This window comes from Somniosus microcephalus, chromosome 14, assembly GCF_052327205.1.
Source record: "Somniosus microcephalus isolate GS21.2 chromosome 14, FLI_Smic_1.0, whole genome shotgun sequence".
Taxonomy (NCBI): Eukaryota; Metazoa; Chordata; class Chondrichthyes; order Squaliformes; family Somniosidae; genus Somniosus; species Somniosus microcephalus.
In genome coordinates this window covers 50,598,568-50,623,971 of record NC_141000.1, presented here as the reverse complement: position 1 = coordinate 50,623,971, position 25,404 = coordinate 50,598,568, and the positions used below count along the sequence as shown (strand labels likewise).

General features: G+C 43.4%; 1 protein-coding gene across 1 annotated transcript in view; it reads left to right on the top strand.

Moving 5' to 3' along the window:
* LOC147107487 (interleukin-1 receptor accessory protein-like 1) overlaps positions 1 to 25,404 on the top strand; it is a 1,486,384-nt gene that overhangs the window by 942,230 nt on the left and 518,750 nt on the right. The window contains exon 5 of the mRNA XM_086006559.1: positions 3,497 to 3,571. Within this exon, the coding sequence (XP_085862685.1) occupies positions 3,497 to 3,571 (75 nt within the window). The remainder of the gene's footprint in view (positions 1 to 3,496; positions 3,572 to 25,404) is intronic.

Here is a 25,404-nt window from a genome sequence, read left to right as displayed (position 1 = left end):
ATTAATCCATGAGCTAGTTAATGAGTTTTAAAAAATGAACAGAGGAATTTCACCAGAACATTTATCCAGGACAAAAGGGTTGAAGCTTTTTGCCTTTTTGGGCTGCTCAGGTGCACACCAGATAGCCTCACGAGCCACATACAAAGTTTCAATTAATGTTTCCATTAAATTTGCGCATATTGTAAGCTGCGGATTCTAATAGATTTGGGGCTAGAAATTCCCCTCGAGCCCCGCTTGGGGCGCTAAATCAGAAAAGCTGGAAAAGTTAGCGCCAGGTGCTAACCTCTTCCAGCCTTTCTGAAATTCCCACTTTTTGCTCCAAGTGGGAAGTGGAGCACTAAATCAAGCGCTTCACTTCCTTCTGGAGCACAGGAGGCGGGGAATGTCCCGATCCGGGGCGCACGGCTCGGCAGCGCCACACACTGGGGACACATAGCGCTGCCGCATTGCAGGGGCTCTTCCCTGAATTAAAGGGAAGGGCCCCATGCTGCAAACTCTGCAGTTTTTTTTTTACTTACCTGAGTGCCGGGCTGACCGATCATGGCAGAGAACCTGCGCCCGGAGCAAAAAAAACATTTTTCAAAAAAGCCGACATTTTTTTCAAGGCGGCCGGCCACCTCACCTTTAACTTCCACGCCGTTAGCGGCCGGCCGCCCTGCTCGTGTCCCCTGCAACAGTCGCTGCCATCGCCCGGCGCTGCTGCAGGGGGTGAAGGGAAATTTTCTGCTGGGGCGCTACCGGGGCGATGAGACCGGGGATGATGTCATGATCTCTGGGCGCAGGAGTTCGGGGAGTAGCATCGCCGCTAACCTCCTGCAGAATTTGGTGGGAGGTGCTATCAGCGCCGCGGCTGGGTGAAAAGGCCTTTGCGACCTGTTAGCCGCCCCCCCACGGGAGGCGCAAAGGAGGGGACCTTCTCCCCCTTGGTGTCCTAATTTAGAATTTATCCATCAGTAAGGCAACAGCACAGAGAACAATTCTTTCCAAACCCCCACAAAATTCAAACAGTACAAACTAAGAAGCAAGAAGTATATGTGCAAATATTTGCCTGAGCTTTGTGGGCCAGATGGCCAGAGCTTAAATTGGCCCACAAGCTGTAGCTTGGCAACCCCTGAATGGACCAACTTGTTAAAAATAGCATATAGAAGGAGAAATCTCTTCCCTTTAATGCGCCATTCAATCACTCTAACAGATATGGGATTTTATACAATACATGTAAACACATCATCAGTTCCAATTGTTTGGATAGTGTGTAGGTTGGTCTTGAGATTTACTATGTTTCTATATTTCAATGCGTGTGCAGTGGGATTTTAATGATTTGTTCTTTTATGTTCTCAAATGCCCACAAGAATATTCAGAGACCAGCCGTATTGGGCTGGCTTCCACCAGTAACATTAGCTGCTGCTGAAACAACTAATCTATCAGCTCAAAGTTCTCCACACACCTATCTACGACTTAGCCACCAGACCAATCACAGACCCAAAAGAGATGGCCAAAAGGGAGCCCAGAGAAAGGGGACATAACCCTTAGAGCTAGGCTGTTCAGGGGTGACATCAGGAAGAATTTCTAAACACAAGAGCTAATGGAATTCTGGAACTCTCTCCCCCCAAAAGCTATTGAGGTTAGTTCAATTGAAAATTCCAAAACTGAGATTGATAGATTTTTGTTAGGCAAGGGTATTGAGGGTTAAGGAACCAAGGCGGGTAGATAGAGTTAAGATACAGATCAGCCATGATCAATTGAATGGCGGAACAGGCTTGAGGGTTCCTAAAAAGGTTCCACTGACACCAACTATAAGATGATATGCATCAGCTTCTCACCATCTTAAGTCCCCTCTGAATAAAACCACCATACTGTCTCAATCTTTAAGATATCCATATTGGTTCGCATTTTGCGGTCAGCAGCGAATGAACGGCACCAGCCATTCATTCCACTTACCCACAGATTTTCTATGGGCTTTTGCACTGGAACTTGCGGAGAATAGCAATTCATTTTGATGCAGCGCCTTCTGCAAGGGATCTGGGACCTGTGTGAACTGAGCAACTGAGTATCTCCTTAAACAATCAGATTGAAGAATCCTTACTGAGACACGCATAGTCTGAACCAGGAAGTGTCAGTTAGAATAGTTAATTCAATGCCAAATCATGTGCAGAAAGCAAAATAAAGAGAGGGAAAGAAAGATGGGATTAAGAGAGAGAGAGCGATAAAAGAGACAGAAAGGAAAAATTTAAAAAAATTAATTGAAATTTAAAAAAAAAACCTCCATCAATAATTAAAATCTGAAGGATTAAGACTCCACACTTGGATCTAATTATCCTCACACTCTTTGTTTCGACTCCCCATGTGCAATGCCATGGGAGGTCAACTAGTAAATAAAAAAACAATTAAATCAATTGGGGGTGAAATTTGTTTTGAGTGATAGTACAAAACTGGTGGTACAGTAGTTACACGCGGCCCGATTTTCTTTTCCATTTGGAACTGGCAGCTCTTTGTACCTTCCGCCTGTAAAATCAGGAGGAAGGTAAAACGGGCTGCCAATTCGCCATTGCCCATTTAGCACTACCGTCCAAGGTGAATTTCACCCCCAGTCACAGTGTGATAGCTTCGCAAAATATATCATCAATCAGCCCAGTCTTTCATAACTCATTTGCCCTTTAGGCATGTGGGATGTGCACCTAAAGTCACTTAGTGGTTTTACTTTTTTTTAAATAAATCTTTGTGGGTCAGGAGGTACATGAATGCTCCTTCTGCCCCACAAAAATCTTCCGGCCTGCTGTGAGCCCATTCACGCCCTCGGTTTAGTGGCCAGTAATGCATACTGGTTAATTGCACCATTTCCCTGCTTATCCCTTAACTCTTTCCATATGGATTCTGTCTTAACGTAATCCTTACTCCAGTTTTTTGTAGTGCTGACCTAATTCTTTTTCCCAGTTTTCTCATTTAACTTTTTGATATCCCTTACCACTCTACAAGAGTGCTTTTATGTTTCACTACCGCCAAGCCACTCTCTTCCCCCCCTTCTCCTCTAGTAATGTATTCTTAATATTTAATTTAGCTAAGCTTTCTGGGTTTTCTTTTTAGCAGCTTTTATTGATCCTCTGATCTCAAATAGAGACTTTACCTACCCCTGCCACATTATTTTAAATCCACTGTCACCAGTCTATTTACCCTTTCTGGAAGGGCACTGGTGCCATTTTGATATGTGGAAGAGTATGTCATTTATACAGTCGTCCTCTCCAACTGAAAAGCTAGACTGAGGAATACTGGCCCCTTTATACTCAGCAACATCTGACCAGTTTACAAATACCAGCCTTTCGGTTGTGTTGAGTATAACAATTAACTGGTTTAAGCACACACATGCACTGACTATATCCTGCACGGACATAGGTAAGCTGTACCAGACATGTCTGAAGTTACTGATACCTGGTGTGTATTGTAGATCATTGGTAAATGCTTTGTTCCACTGCACTTAATGTGTGGTTATTTTCTCTTACAGCTCCAATGACAGACAAACCACCCAAGTTCCTCTATCCTTTAGAAAATAGGTTAAACCCTGTGGAGGCGCAGCTTGGTAAGTCAAAGTGTTTTTATGTTTTCACGCTATGGATACAGTAACCTGAGGTTTCTGAGAGGCTCAGCAATTGTACAATGCATTGCTGTATGTGCCTTAATGGGGTGGTTTCTTTGTGATTACTTACATCCATTTGTCTGATGTATGTGGGTCACAGGAACCATTACGATGATCAGACACAAGGCTGCTTAAGTCCTAGCAGCGTTCTGTAGCAACAGTCAGAATCCAAGCACATTGTATGATGATATTGAGTAATGCTGCAACTTCCCAGAAGCAATTGCCCACAGAATATATGTTTGCACTTTTATACAAGTGGCACAATATTAATCAGTAGCCTTACAGTACAGAATATGTGACATAGGCAGTGGCACAGTTACAAGTTAACTGCTCATTGATTATTTAGCCATCCCATTTGGTGATTATTTTTGTAATTCATGCCAACAAGCTTCATATTGTATACCTGCTATTTATTGAATGTGCTATAATACATGGCATTTAAAAATGCTAAGTTCACTTGTTAAATAGAGATGTTAAATGAGTCCCTAAATATAAAGTTCACAGGACAGTGCTTGAACTATGTTTTGTGTTAGTTTCGCCAGTAGGCCCCTGTTTAAAACATCAATTTGCTGCAAAGAATCATGATTGGAATTAATATCCTTTTTTCTATATGACATACATTTCTGCCTTTTTACTGTTTCTGAGACATTGTGCTGACGACATCAGTGAGATACTGGTGTGACTCACTGAGCCTGAAGTGTAAGAGCTGAATTAATGGCAATGCTCGCTCAATTAGTTACAGTCTGTGCAGATAATTCAGCTCCCTGATTCTGTTGGCTTCAATAATTTACTCACATCAGTGCAGAAAGGATGTTAATTATAATTTGTTGCAACCTTTTTGAGGTTTTGATGGTGATACTTGCTCTTTAGTCATAGCTGTATGATTTCTCACAAATGAAAAGGAAGTGCCTAATCCCAGTCTGTGATTACCCTGGGATAAAATGGGATGAATGTTTTAATCCCAGACTCTGGTGAATCCGGGAAAAACTGCTATGTTTTAAGGCGAGACTGTGCTGAACCAGGGATAAGGTGTTATGATGTTTTAATCCCAATCTGTGGCGAACCCTGAATAAAGTGGTGTTATGTTTTAATGTCAGACTGTGGAAAACCTGGTCTAGCTGTTATGATGCTTTAATCCCAATCTGTGGTGACCCCTGGATAGGTGGTGTTATTTCGATGATGCCTTATTAGACCATTAATGAAGCAGTGTTGCAGTGGCTCATTTTACTGAATTGATGAAAACACAGTTGGGCACCATGTCTTATTGATGAGAAGGTGACTGCCTTGGTCAATCTATGTTTTATATATTACATTTACTAAATGGCATAATTTGATAACATAATGGGCTACTTATATAAATATTGGCATATTGGGCCAGAAATTCGCGGCCAGAAGCGTGAGTACGGTCGGGGAACTCGCGCATCTGGCCGTTGGAAATGCCGGCGTTCAGCAGGAACAGCGCATGCGGGGAACGCCGGCATTTCCAGACCCGAGGTCTATTCACAGCGCGTGCGACTGCACAGGCAGCGCTTGCGCAGTGAACTTTGTGGATTTCAATGATGGATTCAGTGAGGGTAAGTCCTTAGAAGTTACACTTGAAAAAAGCAAGTGTAAAGTTGTTCATTGGCTGCGGAGGAAGATATATTTTATCGTGGAGCTTCTGAAATGCAATATTTTTGTTTGGGAAAGGGAGGGAAGTTATTTTAAGAAATTTTAAGTAAGTTTTAAAGTTAAAATTTTTTTTTTTTTAAAGGGTTTTCAGAACGGTAGGTAGAAGGAGCAATTGTGGCTGTGTGAATGGAATGTGAGAATGAGTTATGTATGTATGTCCACATATATTCCTTTACGTATATGTATGTATGTTTTATATTCCTTTACTAATGTGTATGAATGTATGTTTTTAATTATGATTTTCCAATAAGTTACTTTCTCTGAAAGTCATAATTAAATAATACATTCATACACATAAGTAAAGGAATATATACATAACACGCAAAGGAATATATACAGACATACATACTTTCAGAAGCTCCACGATAATAAATATCTTCCTCCGCAGCCTCTGGAGCAACTGTACCCATGCTTTTTTCATGTGTAAGTTGTAATGACTTGACCTCACTGAAAGCATTAATGAAAGCGGCGAATTATACTGCGCACGCGCTGCCTGTGCAGTCGCACGCGTTCTGCCTCTGAACCCCTTCGTTCAGAGGACAGGAAATGCCGGTTTTCCCCACATGCACTGTGCATGCTGAAAACCGGCATTTCATCCAGCCAGATGCGTAAGTACCCCGACCGTACTCGCGCATTTGGAAGGGAATTACTGGGCCAACATTTTACATGTCAATAAAATGAAAAATTTTACAATTGCACGACTTGCCCCCTCGCATCTGCGACTGAGGGTCCAAGGAGGTGCATTGCGCAAGAGGTCATCATCGTACGTATCCTCACACTGTTCCCTTTGGGGAACTGTATGAAGTGGTGGAAGGATTTATGGCCGTGATTAACGCTCATTCCGTGACCGTAACCATCTTTGAACCAGCCATTAGGGTGGTTAGTCCTATGGCGGGAGGGTTTTACGGGCTCCCACAACCCATCTGAGGGGGGGGGGGCCACCAACACCCACGGACGCAAGTATCCCGCTGGATGTCCACCCAGAATTTAAAGCTGGAGCTCCGACTCCACTTGCCGGGACTGTCTGGAGTGGGGTTCAAAACCCTACTCCTTCTGGCCCAGCGGCGGGGATGCTTACTGCTACGCAAAAGACCCACTCCGCACAAAAGGTGACACCCATACGTTTCCTGCGCCTTTTCCCTCCCCGTGACTGGAGCCCTATGCTGCCATTTCACGTTGCTAATCGGATTGGGCCTTTGTCATAGCGGTAGGATCCCCGCCGCTGGGCCAGATCAGGGTAGGGTTTCGAACCCCGCTCCAGACAGTCCCGGCAAGTGGAGTCGGAGCTCCGGCTCTAAATTCTGGGTTGACATCCAGTGGGATATTTGCGTCCGTGGGTGTGGGTGGCCCCCCCTCCTTGTATAGCTTGTGGGAGCCCGTAAAACCCTCCCGCCATAGGACTAACCGCCCTAATGGCTGGTTCAAAGATGGTTACGGTCACGGAATGAGCGTTAATCATGGCCATAAATCCTTCCACCACTTCATACAGTTCCCCAAAGGGAACAGTGTGAAGACACGTATGACGACGACATTGCTAAATAAATAAATGGAATTAAAAAAATTCTTTTAGGGCTTTTAAAAGTCTTTAAATTGCTTTAATTCTCTTTAAAACTACTTCAGATTACTCAAAATAATGTAAACATTTTAAAAAGTTTATAAAAGTTACCAAAATCTTCAAAAAACTTCCAAAAACCTATTTAAACTGCTGCTTTGCATGTAAAAATGCTTAGCAGCTTGACAGAAACATTGGGGGCGTGCCCAGTGAAACTGAGACCTCAAGGGGCGTGTCTCACTTACACTGCACGCTCCTGGCTTCGCGCTGGCTGCACTCCTGGGCGGCGTGACGTCATACGCTGCCCGGGATTCTTCTTTCTGTTTCAGCAAGTGCAGGCGTCCCTGGAGCTGATCGGCAGGAGCGCGGGGTAAGTGCAAGCCCCGTTCAGCAATTTCTGGCCCATTATTTAAAAAAGTTGCAATTTGTTTTGACTGTCCCAGTTCAAAAATGCCTCAAATTTTAATGACTTTTACTTTCCGTTTATTCAACATTCCACCAGACATTTGTCCCTTACTAGGGGACAGTATAACCTCCGCAGGAATGGCAGTAAGTGCTTGACCAGCAGTGAATGTTTTATACCCTATTGCACATTGGCAGATTGTGCCACATGTACATTGCTAACTCACACCAAAACCACAATGTTGTCAGATCCACTGAGAAGGAATGATAGCTTAGAGCATTACTAAGCTAAAGGGACTATCCATTTTAATGTCAGTGCACAAATCCTAAATACATGTCTTATTATTGTGTGTTTTTCAGAATAGGCCGCTGGCAGCTATATTAATGAAAATGTGTTTCTGTTTTATTAGTTATAGAGAAAAATCATTGTTAGCACCGAGTACCCACACCAAAATACAGTTTGCATTGGCAGTCATGATAAAATCAAGCCGTAGGTTTCTTATCAATCTCAATTACAGAAACATGCATAAAAAGAGAGGAGCAATTGAGTGGTTACTCCCACAGTTCTCACGAGTGCATTGTTAATGTCTTTATTTTAGCCTTTTGTTTGGCTTGATAAATATTTATGCCGAGAAAGTACAAATGAATGTCGCAGTTGACAGAAAAAAAACACATCAATTATTAACACAAAATGCAAGTGTGCAGTGGGGCCCTGTGGCAAGGAACAAAACAGAAGGGGAAAAAAAGAGCACATAAAAGGGACAACAGAAGATCAAAAACACATTCCCTGCATAGTAGGTGTTCTTTAATAATAGAAAATAAATATGATTTCTGGATGATAGCAATATAGACGTTGGCACCGACTTTCACTAATAAAAATTCTTACTCTCTCTCACACACACAGTTAATGCATTCAGTTAAGGATGTTTCCTGACAGCACATTAAGATATTGCTTTGTTCACATATTTATTTTTGCCATAATTTCAATGAGGGTGGTTATTTTAACTTCCAGGCGGCCAGCCAGTGGAAGGCGTGAGCCAGTTGCCTGGTCCCTGTGGTGGGAGGCCCAGTCTATTTTGAGGGCTGGGCTTCTTTAGCATACATCAGGTGAGTTAAATGCTGTGAAAAGAAACTTGCAAGGGCTATCAGAGTCAATATAAAGAATTTTTACAATTACATTAGGAAAAAGAGGGTAGTCAGGAGCAATGTTGGCCCCTTAAAAACTGAAAGCGGTGATATTGTCAATAATAATAAAGAAATGGCAGACATGTTGAATAAATACTTTGCATCAGTATTTACTGTAGAGGAAGAGGATAGCATGCCAGAAATCCCAAGGAAACTAATATTGAATCAGGGACAGGGACTCAATAAAATTAACGTAAGTAAAATAACAGTAATGAAGAAAATAATGGCACTAAAGAGTGACAAATCCCCAGGGCCAGGTGGTTTACATCCCACGGTTTTAAAGGAAGTAGGTGAGCACATTGCAGAGGCCCTAACTATAATCTTCCAAAGTTCTCTCGATTCAGGAACCATTCCTTTAGATTGGAAAATTCCGTATGTCACTCGAGAGAGGGAAACCAGGGATTTATAGACCAGTTAGCCTAATATCGGTTGTCGGGAAATTGCTACAGTCTATAATTAAGGATAGGGTGACTGAACACCAAGTTTTTCAGTTGAATAGAGAGAGCCAGCATGGATTTGTGAAAGGTAGGTCATGCCTGACAAACCTGATTGAATTTTTGGAAGAGGTGACTAAAGTAGTGGACAGGGGAATGTCTCTGGATGTTATTTATGTGGACTTCCAGAAGGCATTTGATAAAGTCCCACATAAGAGACTGTTAACTAAGGTAGAGGCCCATGGAATTGAGGACAAATTATTGATGTGGTTAGGAAATTGGCTGAGCAACAGGAGACAGAGAGTAGGGATAATGGATAGGTACTCAAATTGGCAGGATGTGACTAGTGGTGTCCCGCAGGGATCTGTGTTGTGGCCTCAACTACTCACAGTATTTATTAACAACTCAGGTGATAGCATAGAAAGTCATGTATCCAAATTTGCCGATGACACAAAGATAGAACATAAGAAATAGGAGCAGGAGTAGGCCATTTGGCCCTTCGAGTCTGCTCTGCCATTCATCAAGATCATGGCTGATTTTCTACCTCCACTCCACCTTCCCGCACTATCTGCATATCCTGTAATTCCCTTCGTTCCCAAAAATGTATCGATCCCTGTCTTGAATATACTCAACGACTGAGCATCCACAGCTCTCTGCGGTAAAGAATTCCAAAGATTCATAACCATTTGAGTGAAGAAATTTCTCCTCATCTCAGTCCTAAATGGCCGACCCCTTATTCTGTGGCTGTGATCCCATGTTCTAGATTCCCCAGCCAGGGGAAACATTTTCCCAGCATTAACCCTGTCAAGCCCCTTAAGAATTTTATATGTTTCAATTAGATCACCTCTCATCTAAACGCTAAGGAATATAGGCTTAGTCTACTCAATCTTTCCTCATAGGGCAATCCCCTCATCCCAGGAACCAGTCTAGTGAACCTTCACTGCACTCCCTCTAAGGCAAGTATGTCTTTCCTTCAGTAAGGAGACCAGAACTGTACACGTTACTCCAGGTGTGGCCTCGCCAATGCCTTGTATAATTGTAGTAAGACTTCTTTACTCTTATACTCTAATCCCTTTGTAACAAAAGCTAACATACCATTTGCATTCCTAATTGCTTGCTGTACCTGCATGTTAACTTTCTGTGATTCATTTACAAGGACACCCAGGTCACTCTGAGTGCAAACATTTCACAGTTTCTCACCATTCAAACAATATTCTATTTTTTTGTTTTTCCTACTAAAGTGGATAACTTCACACTTTCCCACATTGGAATCCATTTGCCATGTTCTTGCCCACTCAGTCAACTGCATAGGTGGCACTGCAGGCAGTGTAGATGAAAGCATAAAATTACAAAGGGATATCGACAGATTAAGTGAATGGGCAAAACTGTAGCAAATTTGAGATTCTGTGGACCTAAAAAGGAGAGAACAGGGTACTTTCTAAATGGTGAAAAGCTAAAAACAGTGGAGGTCCAAAGAGACTTGGGGTCCAGTTACATACATCATTAAAATGTCATGAACAGGTACAGAAAATAATCAAAAATGTTAATGGAACGCTGGCCTTTATATCCAATGGGGTAGAAGTTATGCTGCAGCAACACAAAACCTCGGTTAGACCACACCTGGAGCACTGTGAGCTGTTCTGGGCACCAGGCCTTAGGAAGGATATATTGTCCTTGGAGGGAGTGCAGCGTAGGTTTACCAGAATGATATCCGGACTTCAAGGGTTAAGTTACGAGGAGAGATTACACAATTTAGGGTTGTATTTCCTAGAATTTATAAGATTAAGGGGTGATCTGATTGAAGTTTGCAAGATATTAAGGGGAGCAGATAGGGTAGATAGAGAGAAACTATTTCCGCTGGTTGGGGATTCTAGGACTAGGGGGCATAGTCTAAAAATTAGAGCCAGACCGTTCAGGACTGAAATTAGGAAACACTTCTACACACAAAGGGTGGTAGAAGTTTAGAACTCTCTTCCGCAAATGGCAATTGATGCTAGGTCAATTGTTCATTTTAAAACTGAGATTGATAGTTTTTTGTTAACCATAGGTATTAAGGGATATGGGCCAAAGGCGGGTATATGGAGTTAGGTCACAGATCAGCCATGATCTCACTGAATGACAAAACAGGCTCGAGGCTGAATGGCCTACTCCTGTTCCTATGTTCCTATGACTGAGCGTCATGCTGCAGCTTGCCGGCTCTGGGCCAGCACAAATATCATGTGGCCCAAAGGCTGACCAAGAGGCCTATGATTCTGTGCCATTGTGTCGGTCATAAGGTGTAGCCCTCCCGCATGCTAGAATTGGAAAGCAATACACAACAAACAGAGAGCAGAGAGAATGCATTCTCAAACCCTGGGAATTATTAGCAATGTTTCCTAAAGTCATAGGTTGGGGGTGGTGGGGAACTCAGATCTTTATAAGATTTATTGAAAGAAATGGAAAATAAAAATGGAAGATTTGTTCCTGGAATTTTTGCAGGGGTTCTTGAAATCTGCTGCCATAAGTAGAAGCCCTGGAGACACAGCATAATTGGCTAAAAATGTCTGATTACAGCATTTCTCTAGGGTTTTCACTGAAGTTATGGCGGGAGACTGGGAGAAACCGTAGGAAATGCCCCTGCTGGTCTTTATTCCCTTTCCAATAAATTCTGAAACCGTGGTCTATAGGAGTAATTTTCCGATGCGCTTCCGCTGGGGAACTTCACCCAGCAGAGACACAGATCAGAAATTCTGGTTGCACCCTGTGCATGTTTGTTGAACTGTTTACATGAATGGTCAGTAAAATTGCTTCTAGTATACTCCCAAGTTCCTTGATATGCACTGTCGATAGGAGAGGCTCCCAGGGTGGAACCACAAAGTTGAAAATTATTCCTATCATGTAAAATTTATTGTGTTTATTTTAAATGTTGGGATGATTTAAAGTGCTTTTTGAGTGTAGGTTACCAGAATATGCATACACGCTATATAAGTCTTGTGGTGCTTTATAATGGAGAAATTGTATGTCTCTTTTTGTTTAACTGAATTAATGGCCCAGAAATTCGTGTCGGGGGCTTCCCGCGGGTAACTTTAAATAACTATTTTAAACAATAATTTAAATTTTTGAAAAAAATAATTTTATAAAAAATCGGGGCTAAAAATACACTAACCTTACTGTAAAGTCTTAAAAAATAATAAACCTGTGGAAAAAAAATTCTAATTTTAATTAATAGACCACTTACCTTTTAAAATTAAGTCCTTATGTCTGCTTTTTTAAAGTGTAAAAAGTGGAGGCCTTCACGCACGGGCAAACCTGGAGAAAAAAAAGGGAAGTTCAACGCGCACGCGCAGACTCCTGCGCGCACGCGTTCGACCTCTGAACCCCTTGGTTCAGAGGATCGGAAATGCCGGTTTACCGTGCATGCGCTGTGCATGCAGAAAACCGGTAATTCCATCGGTCCCACGCGTGAGTACACGGTGCTTACTCGCGCGTTGGGACACTAATTTCTGGGCCATTGGATTTGGATGAAAGTTGAGTTTGTTGTCAGCCATTTTTTAAAATTAAGCCATGTCCTATCAGCACAGGTGCATCAAATTCTGCTCACATGGTGAAATGGCCCATTTCATTTTAACTCATTGGTCTAATAAGAAGAAATTGTTATCTGCTGCTTATATTTTTAGGATGTAGAATGGGCACAAAACCTTCCAATTTTGCGGGGCTATGTCCCGCACCCCAGGGGCATCTGAACTAGGTCTGGCTCCACATTGGGTCGGGTCATATTCCAACGTCACTAGCAGCTGCCTTAAACAGGTGCTAGGCCTTTGCATATGCTAATGAGAGGCCTAATACCGGTTTCAGGACCATGATCTGAAATTGGTCAAAAGCAAGGCAGAGTTTGCACTTTGAGCTCTGGCTAATTTTTCAGGGTCCTTAAAGGGACACTGGAGGGAGCTGAAGACAACTTGTTTTTTCCCATTTGCCTTAATGTGGAGCCAGGAGAAGCAGGAGTGCTCTTGCTGGATCCACAACAATACTATGTATCACTTCCACCCCCTTGCTGGATCCACAGTAATACTGTGTGTCACTTCCCATTCCTCCCCCCCAACCCTCCTGTTTACCTCCTGACTCCCACCTCAGGATTGGCCCCCACAGCTCGCTAGTTTCACAGGAATGAGGCCCGAGAGACAATCATTGCCATCTCTTCGGGAGCGTGTTGCAGTCACGCCACCCTTTTCACGCCTTTAGATGGTTGCTAATCAATTTCTTCCCCCATATAAATGCTTGCAACCACCCGGCATCTTTGAGTGACTGTCAACTGGAAACAAAAGCAGTAAGGATCGTGATCTGTAATTTCTAATGACAGCTGCAGTAGAGGCAGGATGTGATACTGTGAAGGTAATGGATGGTCCTTTGCCTGGATGCCCGCTTTGCATTGTTATTATCACTCAAAATTCTGACTGATGCTGTCAAGTGCTCTCTCATCATATGCTTAGAATAGTTCTATTCTGAGCTGGTTTTATAATACTTGGCAATACTCTTAATTTGTATCTTTTAATAATAAAGCCATATTTGGTGCTCAAATATGTTGCCATTTATGTGTCAACCTAAGAGGTATAGGTCTATATCTAGGGTCTCGGTGAGTGCAAATTTGTGAATCAGTGCTAAATACATTTTGTTTTCTATTCAATTGTCACTCTTCCTGTTCCATTCAGGAAGATAAGTACATGTGTGCAAGATGAGATGGGCAAATCAACTCCTTCCCCTTCCCACCAGTTAAATGCTTTGCAATCGTCTTGCAAAAATGTAATGGAAATGTATGCCTTATTACAATATTATCCTTTGTGTTACAGAAGTGACATCTCGTGGGTAGTAGCACCCTAACTCTACAGCAAAGGCAATCAATATCTTTCACCAAAGGCCAAATCTGTGATTTAGCAAAGGGTCATGTTCAGTGAACAGTCCTTAAAGTCAGCGTCATTTCATCCAGAGCCACCTGACTTTTGAAAGGTTTTACGTTTTTTACAGTCATCCACTGCTACCGTACATCATTCTAGAAACAAAAGCCAACTTCTGATTCTCCGATTGCTATTTCATGATGTGTTATTAGCATATAACGCATACGAGTTTTATGTAGTGTATGATTAATCAAAAAGCATTTAGATAATAAAATTGAAATGCGGGTCCAATATTAATGATGATAAAATAACTGATACCTAAGGTGGTGGTATTCACTTGTCAAGAGCCACAGTCCTAACCAATGTCTTGACCTTGGGACATTCTCAAGAAGTCTGCCCATGGTCTGCAGGTCTCTGCCTGTGATTGTACACTCAGTGAGCTCTTGATTTTAAGTGCGCTTTCATGGGCAGTTGCTGCATGGAGAACATGCTCTTCCCCATAGGATTCTCACCAGAAGAACAAAGAGGAGGTTAGAAGATTTTTTTTTAATACAGAGAGTTATTGGAATATGGGATGCTTTATTACAAGTGGTTATTGTGGCAGAGACTAGATAATCATTTTATAGGAAATTGGGTAAATATTTGAAAAGAAAGGATAGAAAGGAATATGGGGAAAGGGCCGGAAAATGGGTCTAGATTAAATAGTTCCCAATGAAGAGCGAGCACTCACACAGGTGTGAGGGACCAAATGGCCTGTTACTTTGTCATTTCTATTATTAAAATGAAAAGCCCTGATTTTAACTCCCTCACGCTCAACGAGAATGAGGGTACAGGGTGTTAAAATGGTTGCAGTGACCATCCTCACTGGCCTCGCATTGCCTGCCATTAAACAGGCACATTCTGTCCAGCTAGTGAGGCCTTCGCACCAGGCAGTTGAGGGCCTCATTAATATTCAAACCTGGGGTTCTGATGACGTCATTTAGACCCTAACTATAGTTTAACTGCTAACAGCCGTGTTTAGCGCCCGGTGCCAGAAGGAACAGCGGGCCCAGAAAAGGGCTAAAAAGACAAGTTACATTTTTAAAAAACATTTCCTTGTGGGCCAGAAAGAGCAGGCATGCTCCTCTGGGCCCCAAAAAGGAAATCTCGGGCTCCGGTCTTCAACTGTGATCACCTACCCATCCCCCAACTCACCTGACTGCCCCGGATTGTTTCCACGGGTTCCTAACCGCGGTCTCTTGCCATGCTTGCCTAACTACCACCCGTTGGCATGACATCATTGACGCAGGTTCGAGCGGGAGTCAGGTCTGGTATATTCAAATGAAGCCTAGGAGTTAAAATGGCCCAGGCCTCATGCTGGCGAGCTGAGGTGAGCCTGATACTCCGCTAGTCTCACCCTCAACCCCAGTTAAAATTGGGACTTATGATTCTATGAACTCAGTTAACATCCCACAGCTGTCAGCCTGTGAGTGACGACCCAAATGCACATTGGGCATCAAGTTTGTCAAAGGCCACAGGTGAAGGGGAGGAGGCTTGAAAATAATGCCTGCCCCACAGAGCTATGACATCCAAATCATAATGAGACAATTTTAGAAACTGTAGGGGGTTAAATTATTGCAAGATTTTTTAGGGTAAAATCAACATCTGGTGTATTGTATACAACTTCTATATACTCCCAGGTTAATGAGATCTAATTACTCCATACTAATGGCTTACTGCTCCTCAACATTAAAATATGTTAATTACCTACAGCTTTTACTTACCATATTACTGAAATAAAGCTCATGTGTACCTCTATATTACATCTGTGTTATATCTGACGGTTCAATTAGTAAATGCACCTCCTGGTGTGGATCCAGAAATGCCACGGTTCCATTCCTAGTCTGTGCCAAGTTAGCAGATCTGAGCTGGTGTGTCAATATTGACACTAAACATTCCAGGATAGGGAGGGGACAGAGTTCCAGTTCTTGATCATTATCCAGTGACCTTTGCTGAAAAATGAGCACATATGGACATCGAGTAGCATGCCCTACACTCAAGCCTGGCTTGTCTGAGCACCTTTATATTTTAATAAATCGGTTAACACTGGCATTAAAATAACAAAAATATCTCTGTTTTCAGTGATAGTCACATTATAAACGCTAGAGGTTCTGTATATTCACGCATATCAATGAATACGTTAACTGTGCAGTGGTAAAAGTAGGAAATGCGTAAAAGTTTATCATTGCCATTTAGACACATGGGGGTTGATTTTCACTCAGAAGTCGGGAAGGAGGCGGGACTACAACTTTCGGGGTTGTTGTCCTGTCTCCATCGAGATGCGGCCAATCCACGCGATTTTAACTTGATTGACCTTGTTGAGCCCACTCAGCGGGCTCAGCAGGCCAATTAAGGGCCACCCGGCAACAGATGACGTCACAGACTGAAATTTCATCTGTCCCAACATTTTAACATATGAAATATCAGTGTTTACAGCTGTTTGAAGCTGTCAAACACTGACAGTCTTACTTCTAACCTGAGTCCTTCTACACAGACCCAGTTAGAAATCTCTCCGGCACAGAAAGCTGCAGGCTGTCACTTTTGACAATTCACAGCCGTTCTGCTTTCTGTGCCGGTTAGATGATGGACTCCCGAAACCTAGAGGAAGGAAGGCTAAAAAGGTAAGTACAGGTAATTTAAACTTTTTTACACACTTTAGACACACCAAACACACTTACCTTTGCACTCATGCACCCATCACTCACCTGAACACCAACATCTTGACCCCTCCAAATCCTTCAACCTGACGGCCCGACTCCTCTTACTTGGCGTGGTTTGGAGCCGTCGGGAATCCCACACTTCAATGTTTAAACGAGGGATTAGGCTAAAAACTGTCTGTTAACTACCTGTTAACAGGCAAACAGGTAGTTAATTGTCACTAATCCCTTCCCGCCTCGGGTAGGCGGGTCCCAGTGCGGGGTGGTTACCCGCCTCCTTTGAAATTTACATGGAGGCGGGTTGGGGGTGGGATGGTGTCGGGACCCCCGAATTTGGGACTTTAACCCCCCGCACGCCTCCATGGGTCAGTTAAAATCGAGGCCATGAGGTAGGAGGATTCATCTTTTCCATTTGTGGGGTAATATAGGTGCAAGTATAAAGAATAGCCCTGAAATTACTGGGTGTTGGGGTGTAATTTCAGCACGGGGTGGAGGGGCAGGCTTTTGGGGTGGAGCCCATTTCGGCTGGATTTCCGCCCCTATCTGGCAGCGATGAGAAATTCCATTGGAGGGAGCGGACGCTTCTTTTGCCCACCTCTGATGGGACGCCAGGATCCCCATGAAATCTCAGCAGTCCCATCTATTGTACGGCTCGTGGTAAGTAAAACTGCATGTTCGGGTGTGGACCTGTGGCCAGAATTTTGGAGAGCGACCCGGTTCCAACAAGAATCTTCCCTGTTTTTGCTGGGAGCCACATTTTACAGGGGTCCATGGGCAAAAGTTCTGCCCAGCCACTCCCCCCCCGCCCCCCGCACCCCCCTCCCCCGACATCAAGGAGACATGTTGAGGGGGTTCCCAGGCTATTCCTGGAATTCCAATCTTTATGCCTTTTGAAAGGCCGTCATGGAACTCATGCCAGCTTAGAACCAGTCTGTATCCCTTCGAGGCCTTTTGAAATGAATTAATCACCTTTGCAGGCACCAGCAGCCTCCCCTGACCAAGCAAATAACCCCATCCCCAGGATTTAGAATGAGGTTTCTAACCAGGGACTAAGGCAGAGTCACTCTGTCACTCTCCAACAGTGGAACAGCCCTCAAGGTATTTCGGGCCCTTAATGCTTTGAGAACAAGGGTGGGACATCCACATTTTCATAGCCTGATGGTGGTTTAGCAACAGTTCCTGATTTTGGTTTGTCGAGCTGGTCTTGACCAGAAGGAGTTCAGTTGGACGATGGAATGTTCACCAGCAATGTCCATTACAGCACTCTGCACTGAGTCGAAAACCTTTTCTTAGAGCACACTGCATTTGTTACATGTATAGAATCAATCATGAAATGCTAGTCTTGCATGGAATTTAAACTGTGAATCGCTGCCAAATTTTGTCCCATCAATACATTGTGTTGTTTCGGTGGAGAGGTAGATATCAGGTGCGTTTGTGACCCACAGACTTACAGCTGTACTTTTACTGATTCACGCGTTAACCAATAAATCTTATTGGATCAGTAGTTTGCCTAGTTTCTCATTCTCTTTCTTGCAGGCACATATTGAGTGCCAGTGAGTGCTTTTAATCCAGCCACATCGGGTGAAATCTGGGACTCTTCCCAGTGGCTCTCTACATGTTGGATAGCTAACAGATGGTTCGTTTTTCTTCTTCCACTAAGTGCAACACAAGGGCCATTTTGATAATTTGTCTTCTAATATTTGTGCCCTTCTACCTTCCTATTGGAAGCAGTTAATAGCTTCTGCAATTCAGAGGATGCCTTTAATTAGTTCCTTCTTAATAAAGAAGCAGTTAGTCACCAACGGTTTGAAATCACTTTGTAATTAAAAAGAACACATTAACACATTTGTTCATATGAGGTTATTCTGCCTGCTATTTTAACAAAATCAATACATTGTTTATTTTAACTAGTTTAAGCCCCTTGTTGAAGTAGTGGGCAAATACATTTCATACAAATATGTTCATTATTAATATTATACAGCACAATTTCAATCCACAAACTTGTTAATATAGCAAGCTTAAAAGGTTATGTAATCATTTTGATTGCTGTTCTGTTTAATATAATCAGCAAGTAGATTCAAAGGTTATTGTTTATCAGGCAATATTTTAAAATGGTTAAAATGATTTTTATTTCTCTCAGAAATGACCAAATTGTTAAAAACTCAGCAGCTGTGATTTCCCCCCTCCCCTCCCCCACCACCCCAGGCAAAATTACAGCCTCAGTTACAAGTCATAAACTAAAGTTACTTACTATTGGTCATGCACCTTTTCAATATCCCTTTGATGTTCATGCCGACCAGCAAATAGCACAGCCAAATTATTGGCCCAGAAATGCTGAAAACTTGCGCCATATTAATGGCACATCTATGGTGTACACCATTATTCTAGCGCAGGACTTCCAGGAAATTATGGCGTGTGTTCCTTATGCCAGAACTGATGGTACGCCCTAATTTCCTGGGAGTTTTGCACTGCTCCACCATTACTCCGTGCCGAAAACAGCCAGATGGTAAAACCGTTGGTGACTAACCGCTCCTTTATTAAGAAAAGAACTAATTAAAGGCATCCTCTGAATTGCAGAAGCTTCTCTGTCTCCATCTCTGGGGATAGGCTATTGACAAACATTCACTACAAGCCCAATAACCCCCACAGCTACCTAGACTACACTTCCTTCCATCCTGCTCCCTGTAAGGACTCTATTCCATTCTCCCAGTTTCTCCATCTCTGCTGCATCTGCTCTGACGATGCCACCTTCCATACCAGTACTTCCGACATGTCTTCCTTTTAACTCAACCGAGGATTCCCCTCTACTGTGGTTGACATGGCTCTTGACCGTGTCCGTTCTATTTCCCGCACTTCTGCTCTCACCCCTTCCCCTCCCTCCCAGAACCACGATAGGGTTCCCCTTGTCCTCACCTTTCACCCCACCAGCCTCCACATTCAACGGATCATCCTCTGCCATTTCCGTCACCTCCAGCGTGATCCCACCACCAAACACATCTTCCCCTCACCTCCCCTTTCAGCATTCTGAAGGGACCACTCCCTCCGCGACACCCTGGTCCACTCCTCTATCACCCCCAACACCCCTTCCCCTTCGCCCTGCACCTTCCCGTGCAAGTGCAGGAGATGCAACACATGCCCTTACACCTCCCCCCCTTCCCACTGTCCAGGGCCCCAAACACTCCTTCCAGGTGAAACAGCGATTTACTTGTACTTCTTGCAATTTAGTATACTGTATTCGCTGCTCACGATGCGGTCTCCTCTACATTGGGGAGACCAAACGTAGATTGGGTGACCGCTTTGCGGAACACCTCCATTCAGTCCGTAAGGGTGACCCCGAGCTTCTGGTCGCCCGTCACTTTAATTCACCGCTCCACTCCCACTCTGATCTCTCCGTCCTCGGCCTATTACACTGTTCCAACGAAGCTCAACGTAAGCTCGAGGAACTGCACCTCATCTTTAGATTAGGCACTTTACAGCCTTCCGGACTCAACATAGAGTTCAACAATTTCAGACCATAACCTCAGCCCCTATCCTTTTTTTTCCATTTTTTTTTCTCTCTCACATGGCAGCTGTCTTTCATTCTGCCAGCACCATTTACACTTCATCTAGTGCCATCCTTTGTTTCTTAACCTGTCCCATTACCATCTCCTTTTGCCTTGAATATCTCTTAATGTCTCTTAAACTCTCCTGCCTTCCATCCTATCACAGACCTTGCCTTTTGTTCTTTCCTCCCCTCCCCCCTTTCCCTGCCCCTGCACTTGCTTAAAAACCTGTTCGATCTCCAGCTTTTTCCAGTTCTGACGAAGGGTCATCGACCTGAAACGTTAACTCTCTTTCTCTCTCCACAGATGCTGCCTGACCTGCTGAGCATTTCCAGCATTTTCTGGTTTTATTTCAGATGGTAATTATCATAGCTCCACCCCCTTGAAATTAATGGTGATCACGAATTCGCTGCATTTAAGCTATTCTTTAAGCCACTACCACTTTGACTGCAAAATAATGGTGCTGGAGACCTGGCAGCAGCGTGATTTATGGATTTGTATTTGAGGAAGCAGGTTCTTTTATTTCCCAGACTTTAGGAGTCTTTGCAGAGCTCAGCACAGCCCACACACGAACTTTTGCCTATTGACCCATATTAGCATGTAATCAAAATTATTGGAAAACAATCTAAGCAATCCAGATTTTTCCCTTAATCGATACAGTGTCGACTTGGGAGGTAGCCCGAACCTTTGTGAGGTATATTCACATCTCCTGACTCCACAAATCCAAGCGAAACATGGATTACATACAGTAACTTTTATGCAAGAGCCCACTTAAAACTCTGCATTTAGAGACCATGCCGTTTGTAACACAACCTGATGTGCAGACGGACATACCCGAAATTGAAAGTCAACACAAATTTCATTAACCAGGAATTGAGGTACTAGTCCTCTAAAAATAAAAAAATTATTAGAAATGTTACTGTAACAGTTTCCGGATATCTGAACTGGCCTAACGCATCATTAGCAGTGGGTTCAATAGAATGGCCATTGGCCGTGCTGCTTTTGATCTGCCGCAATGCAAACTGCAGCATATTCTAATTAGTTCTCCAGCAAATTTTGGCATAAATTCACCCCTGGAGGACTGGGGCACACAACGGTCTAATTTATGGTGTTTGTCACCAATATTGGCGTTACAGTGAATTGTGCGCCATTAAATCACCAACACAATGTTGGAATTAAATGGTTTGCTGGTTTGTTTCTAGCCCGTGCCTTCTTAACTGAAGGAATTAGGTGTTATATCCTACCCAGCATAATAGGAGATAAAATAGGGAAGTGATTTCCTTTTTTCTCCAGAACGTACTAGAGGACTTTAGAATAAAGTCATCATATAGCCAAGTAGTTTATAACCGGAGGACTGAAGGGCTGCTAATGTGGTACCCTTGTTTAAAAAGGGAGAAAAGGATAGACCGAGTAATTACAGGCCAGTCAGCCGAACCTCGGTGGTGGGAAAATTAGTGGAAAGAATTCTGAAGGACAGGATAAATCTTCATTTAGAAAGACACGGATTAATCAAGGATAGTCAGCACGGATTTGTTAAGGGAAGGTCATGTCTGACAAACTTGATTGAATTTTTTGAGGAGGTAACAAGGAGGGTAGATGAGGGTAGTGCGTTTGATGTAGTGTATATGGACTTTAGCAAGGCTTTTGATAAGGATCCACATGGCAGACTGGTCATGAAGTTAAAAGCCCATGGGATCCAGGACAAAATGTCAAGTTGGATTCAAAACTGGCTCGGAGACAGGAAGCAGAGGGTAATGGTTGATGGGTGTTTTTGTGACTGGAAGGCTGTTTCCAGTGGGGTTCCGCAGGGCTCAGTACTAGGTCCCTTGCTTTTTGTGGTATAGGTCAACGATCTAGACTTGAATATAGGGGGTATGATTAAGAGGTTTGCAGATGATACTAAAATCGGCTGTGTGGTTGATAGTGATGAAGGAAGCTGTAGACTGCTGGAAGATATCAATAAATTGAGCAGGTGGGCAGAACAGTGGCAAACGGAATTCAATCCGGAGAAGTGTGAGGTAATGCATTTGGGAAGGTCTAACAAGGAAAGGGAATACACATTAAATGGTAGGACACTGAGTAGTGTAGAGGAACAAAGGGACCTTGAAGTGCATGTCCACAGATACCTGAAGGTAGCAAGCCAGGTAGATAAGATGGTTAAGAAGGCATATGAAATGTTTGCCTTTATTAGCCGTGGCATAGAATACAAGAGCAGGGGGGGTTATGCTTCAACTGTATAAAACTCTAGTTAGGCCTCAGCTGGAGTACTATGTGCAGTTCTGGTCACCACATTAAGGGAAAGACGTGATTGCACTAGAGAGGGTACAGAGGAGATTTACAAGGATGTTGCCAGTAGAGAATCTTAGCTATGAGGAAAGACTGGATAGGCTGGGTCTGTTTTCCTTGGAACAGAGGAGGCTGGGGGGAGACCTTATTGAGGTGTATAAAATTATGAGGGGCATAGATAAAGTGGATAGAAAGGGCCTATTTCCCTTAGCAGAGGGATCAAAAACCAGGGGCCACAGATTTAAAGTAATTGGTGGAAGGTTTAGAGGGGATTTGAGGGGAAATTTCTTCACCCAGAGGGTTGTGGGGGTCTGGAACTCGCTGCCTGAAAGGGTGGTAGAGGCAGGAACCCTAACCACATTTAAAAAGTACTTGGAGGTGCACTTGGGATGCCCTAACCTGCAGGGCTATGGACCAAGAGCTGGGAAGTGGGATTAGGCTGGATAGCTGTTTGTTGGCCGGCGCGGACACGATGGGCCAAAATGGCCTCCTTCTGTGCTGTAACTTTCTGTGATTCTATGATTCTAAATGCATAAGCGCAGAATTGAAGCCTTGGGAAGCTGAAAATCAAGTCAGTGGGTTTCTCCCTTTATCTTTAACTCTTTACTAGTTTCTTTAGTTACAATCTTCTCGCAATCATTGCCAGAAGAATACTTTATTGAATTTTAGAAAATTTTAAATGCTGCGCTCAGGGAGCATAGGTTGAAGGAAATCTCGTTAGATTTTAAGTAGCATATGGTGAGTGACAGATTACTTTTTACTAAGGGAATTTTATGCAACCAGTGAACAGATCCACCAGCACTAATTACAGTAGTACATGGGCCTGTTGTAAAGAAAATTGAACCTTTATTAGCAGCAATGCTTTGTATTGATCTGAGAAATACTGTGGAATAAGCTTTGCAGAAACCTCAAAACAATGAAAGTGTCCTGTGATTGTCGGCCAATCTCTCGCTGTTGGTTTAACTAGTAATAGACATAGAAACATAGAAGATAGGAGCAGGAGTAGGCCATTCGGTCCCTCGAGCCTGCTCCGCCATTCAATGAGATCATGGCTGATCATCCAAACTCAGTACCCTGTCCCTGCCTTCTCCCCATATCCCTTGATCCCTTTAGCCTTAAGAAATATATCTAACTCCTTCTTGAATATATTTAATGAATTGGCCTCAACTGCCTTCTGTGGTAGAGAATTCCACAGGTTCACCACTCTCTGGGTGAAGAAATTCTTCCTCATCTCTGTCCTAAATGGCTTACCCCTTGTCCTTAGACTGTGACCCCTGGCTCTGGACTCCCCCGCCATCGGGAACATCCTTCCTGCAACTAGTCTGTTAGAATTTTATAAGCTTCAATGAGATCCCCTCATTCTTCTAAACTCCAGCGAGTATAAGCCCAATCGACCCAATCTCTCCTCATACGTCATTCCTGCCATCCCAGGTATCAGTCTGATGAATCTTTGCTGCACTCCCTCCATGGCAAGAACATCCTTCCTCAAGTAGGGCGACCAAAACTGCACACAATACTCAAGGTGTGGTCTCACCAAGGCCCTGTACAACTGCAGCAAGGCATCCTTGTTCCTGTACTCGAACCCTCTCGCTACGAAGGCCAACATACCATTTGCCTTCTTAACCGCCTGCTGCACCTGCATGCTTACCTTCAGCGACTGGTGCACAAGGACACCCAGGTCTCATTGCTCTTCCCCTTCTCCCAATCTATTGCCGTTCAGATAATCTGTCTTCCTGTTTTTGCCACCGAAGTGGATAACCTCGCATTTATCCACATTATACTGCATCTGCCATGCATCTGCCCAATCACCCAACCTGTCCAAATCATACTGGAGTTTCTCGGCATCCTCCTCACAGCACACACGCCCACCCAGCTTTGTGTCGTCTGCAAACTTGGAGATATTACATCTAGTCCCCTCGTCTAGATCATTAATATATATTGTGAATAGCTGGGGCCCTAGGACCGATCCCTGCGGTACCCCACTAGTCACTGCCTGCCACTCGGAAAAAGACCCGTTTATTCCAACTCTTTGCTTCCTGTCTGCCAACCAGTTCTCTATCCAAGTCAGTACCTTGCCCCCAGTCCCATGTGCCTTAACTTTACACGCTACTCTCTTATGCGGGACCTTATCGAAAGCCTTCTGAAAGTCCAAATACACCACATCCACTGGTTCTCCCTTATCTATTCTACCAGTTACATCCTCAAAAAATTCCAGTAGATTAGTCAAGCACGATTTACCTTTTGTAAATCCATGTTGACTTTGTCCGATCCTGTCACCGTTTTCCAAGTGCTCTGCTATTACATCTTTTATAATGGACTCTTGCATTTTTCCCACTACCGATGTCAGGCTTACCGGTCTGTAATTCCCCGTTTTCGCTCTACCACCTTTTTTGAATAGTGGGGTAACATTAGCTACCCTCCAATCCATGGGAACTGTTCCAGAGTCTATAGAATTTTGGAAGATGACCGGCAATGCATCTACTATTTCTAGGGCCACTTCCTTAAGTACCCTAGGATGTAGATTATCAGGCCCTGGGGATTTATCGGCCTTCAATCCCATCTATTTCCCTACAAATACTGATTTCATTCAGTTCCTCCCTCTCATCAGACCCTATGTTCCCGACATCTTTGGGAGGTTATTTGTGTCCTCCTTTGTGAAGACAGAACCAAAGTATGTATTTAATTGGTCGTCATTTCTTTGTTCCCCATTATAAATTCCTCTGATTCTGACTGCAAGGGACCTACGCTTGACTTCACCAATCTTTTTCTATTCACATATCTATAAAAGCTTTTACAGTCTGTTTTTATGTTCCCTGAAAGCTTACTCTCATATTCTATTTTCCCCCTCTTAATTTATCCCTTTGTCCTCCTTTGTTGAATCCTAAACTGCTCCCAATCCTCAGGTTTGCTGCTTTTTCTGGCCAATTTATATGTCCTCTCCTTGGATCTTATGCTATCCCTAATTTCCCTTGTTAGCCACGGTTGAGTCACCTTTTTTGTTTTATTTTTATGCCAAACGGGGATGAACAAATTCTGTAATTTTTCAGCTCTTTGTGTTCCCAAATGTTCTTCCAGCTGCGTGTTCTCTTTTTCTGTCCAGCTCTCTTGAGCCTTCAACTCTTTCTCTGTAACATGCC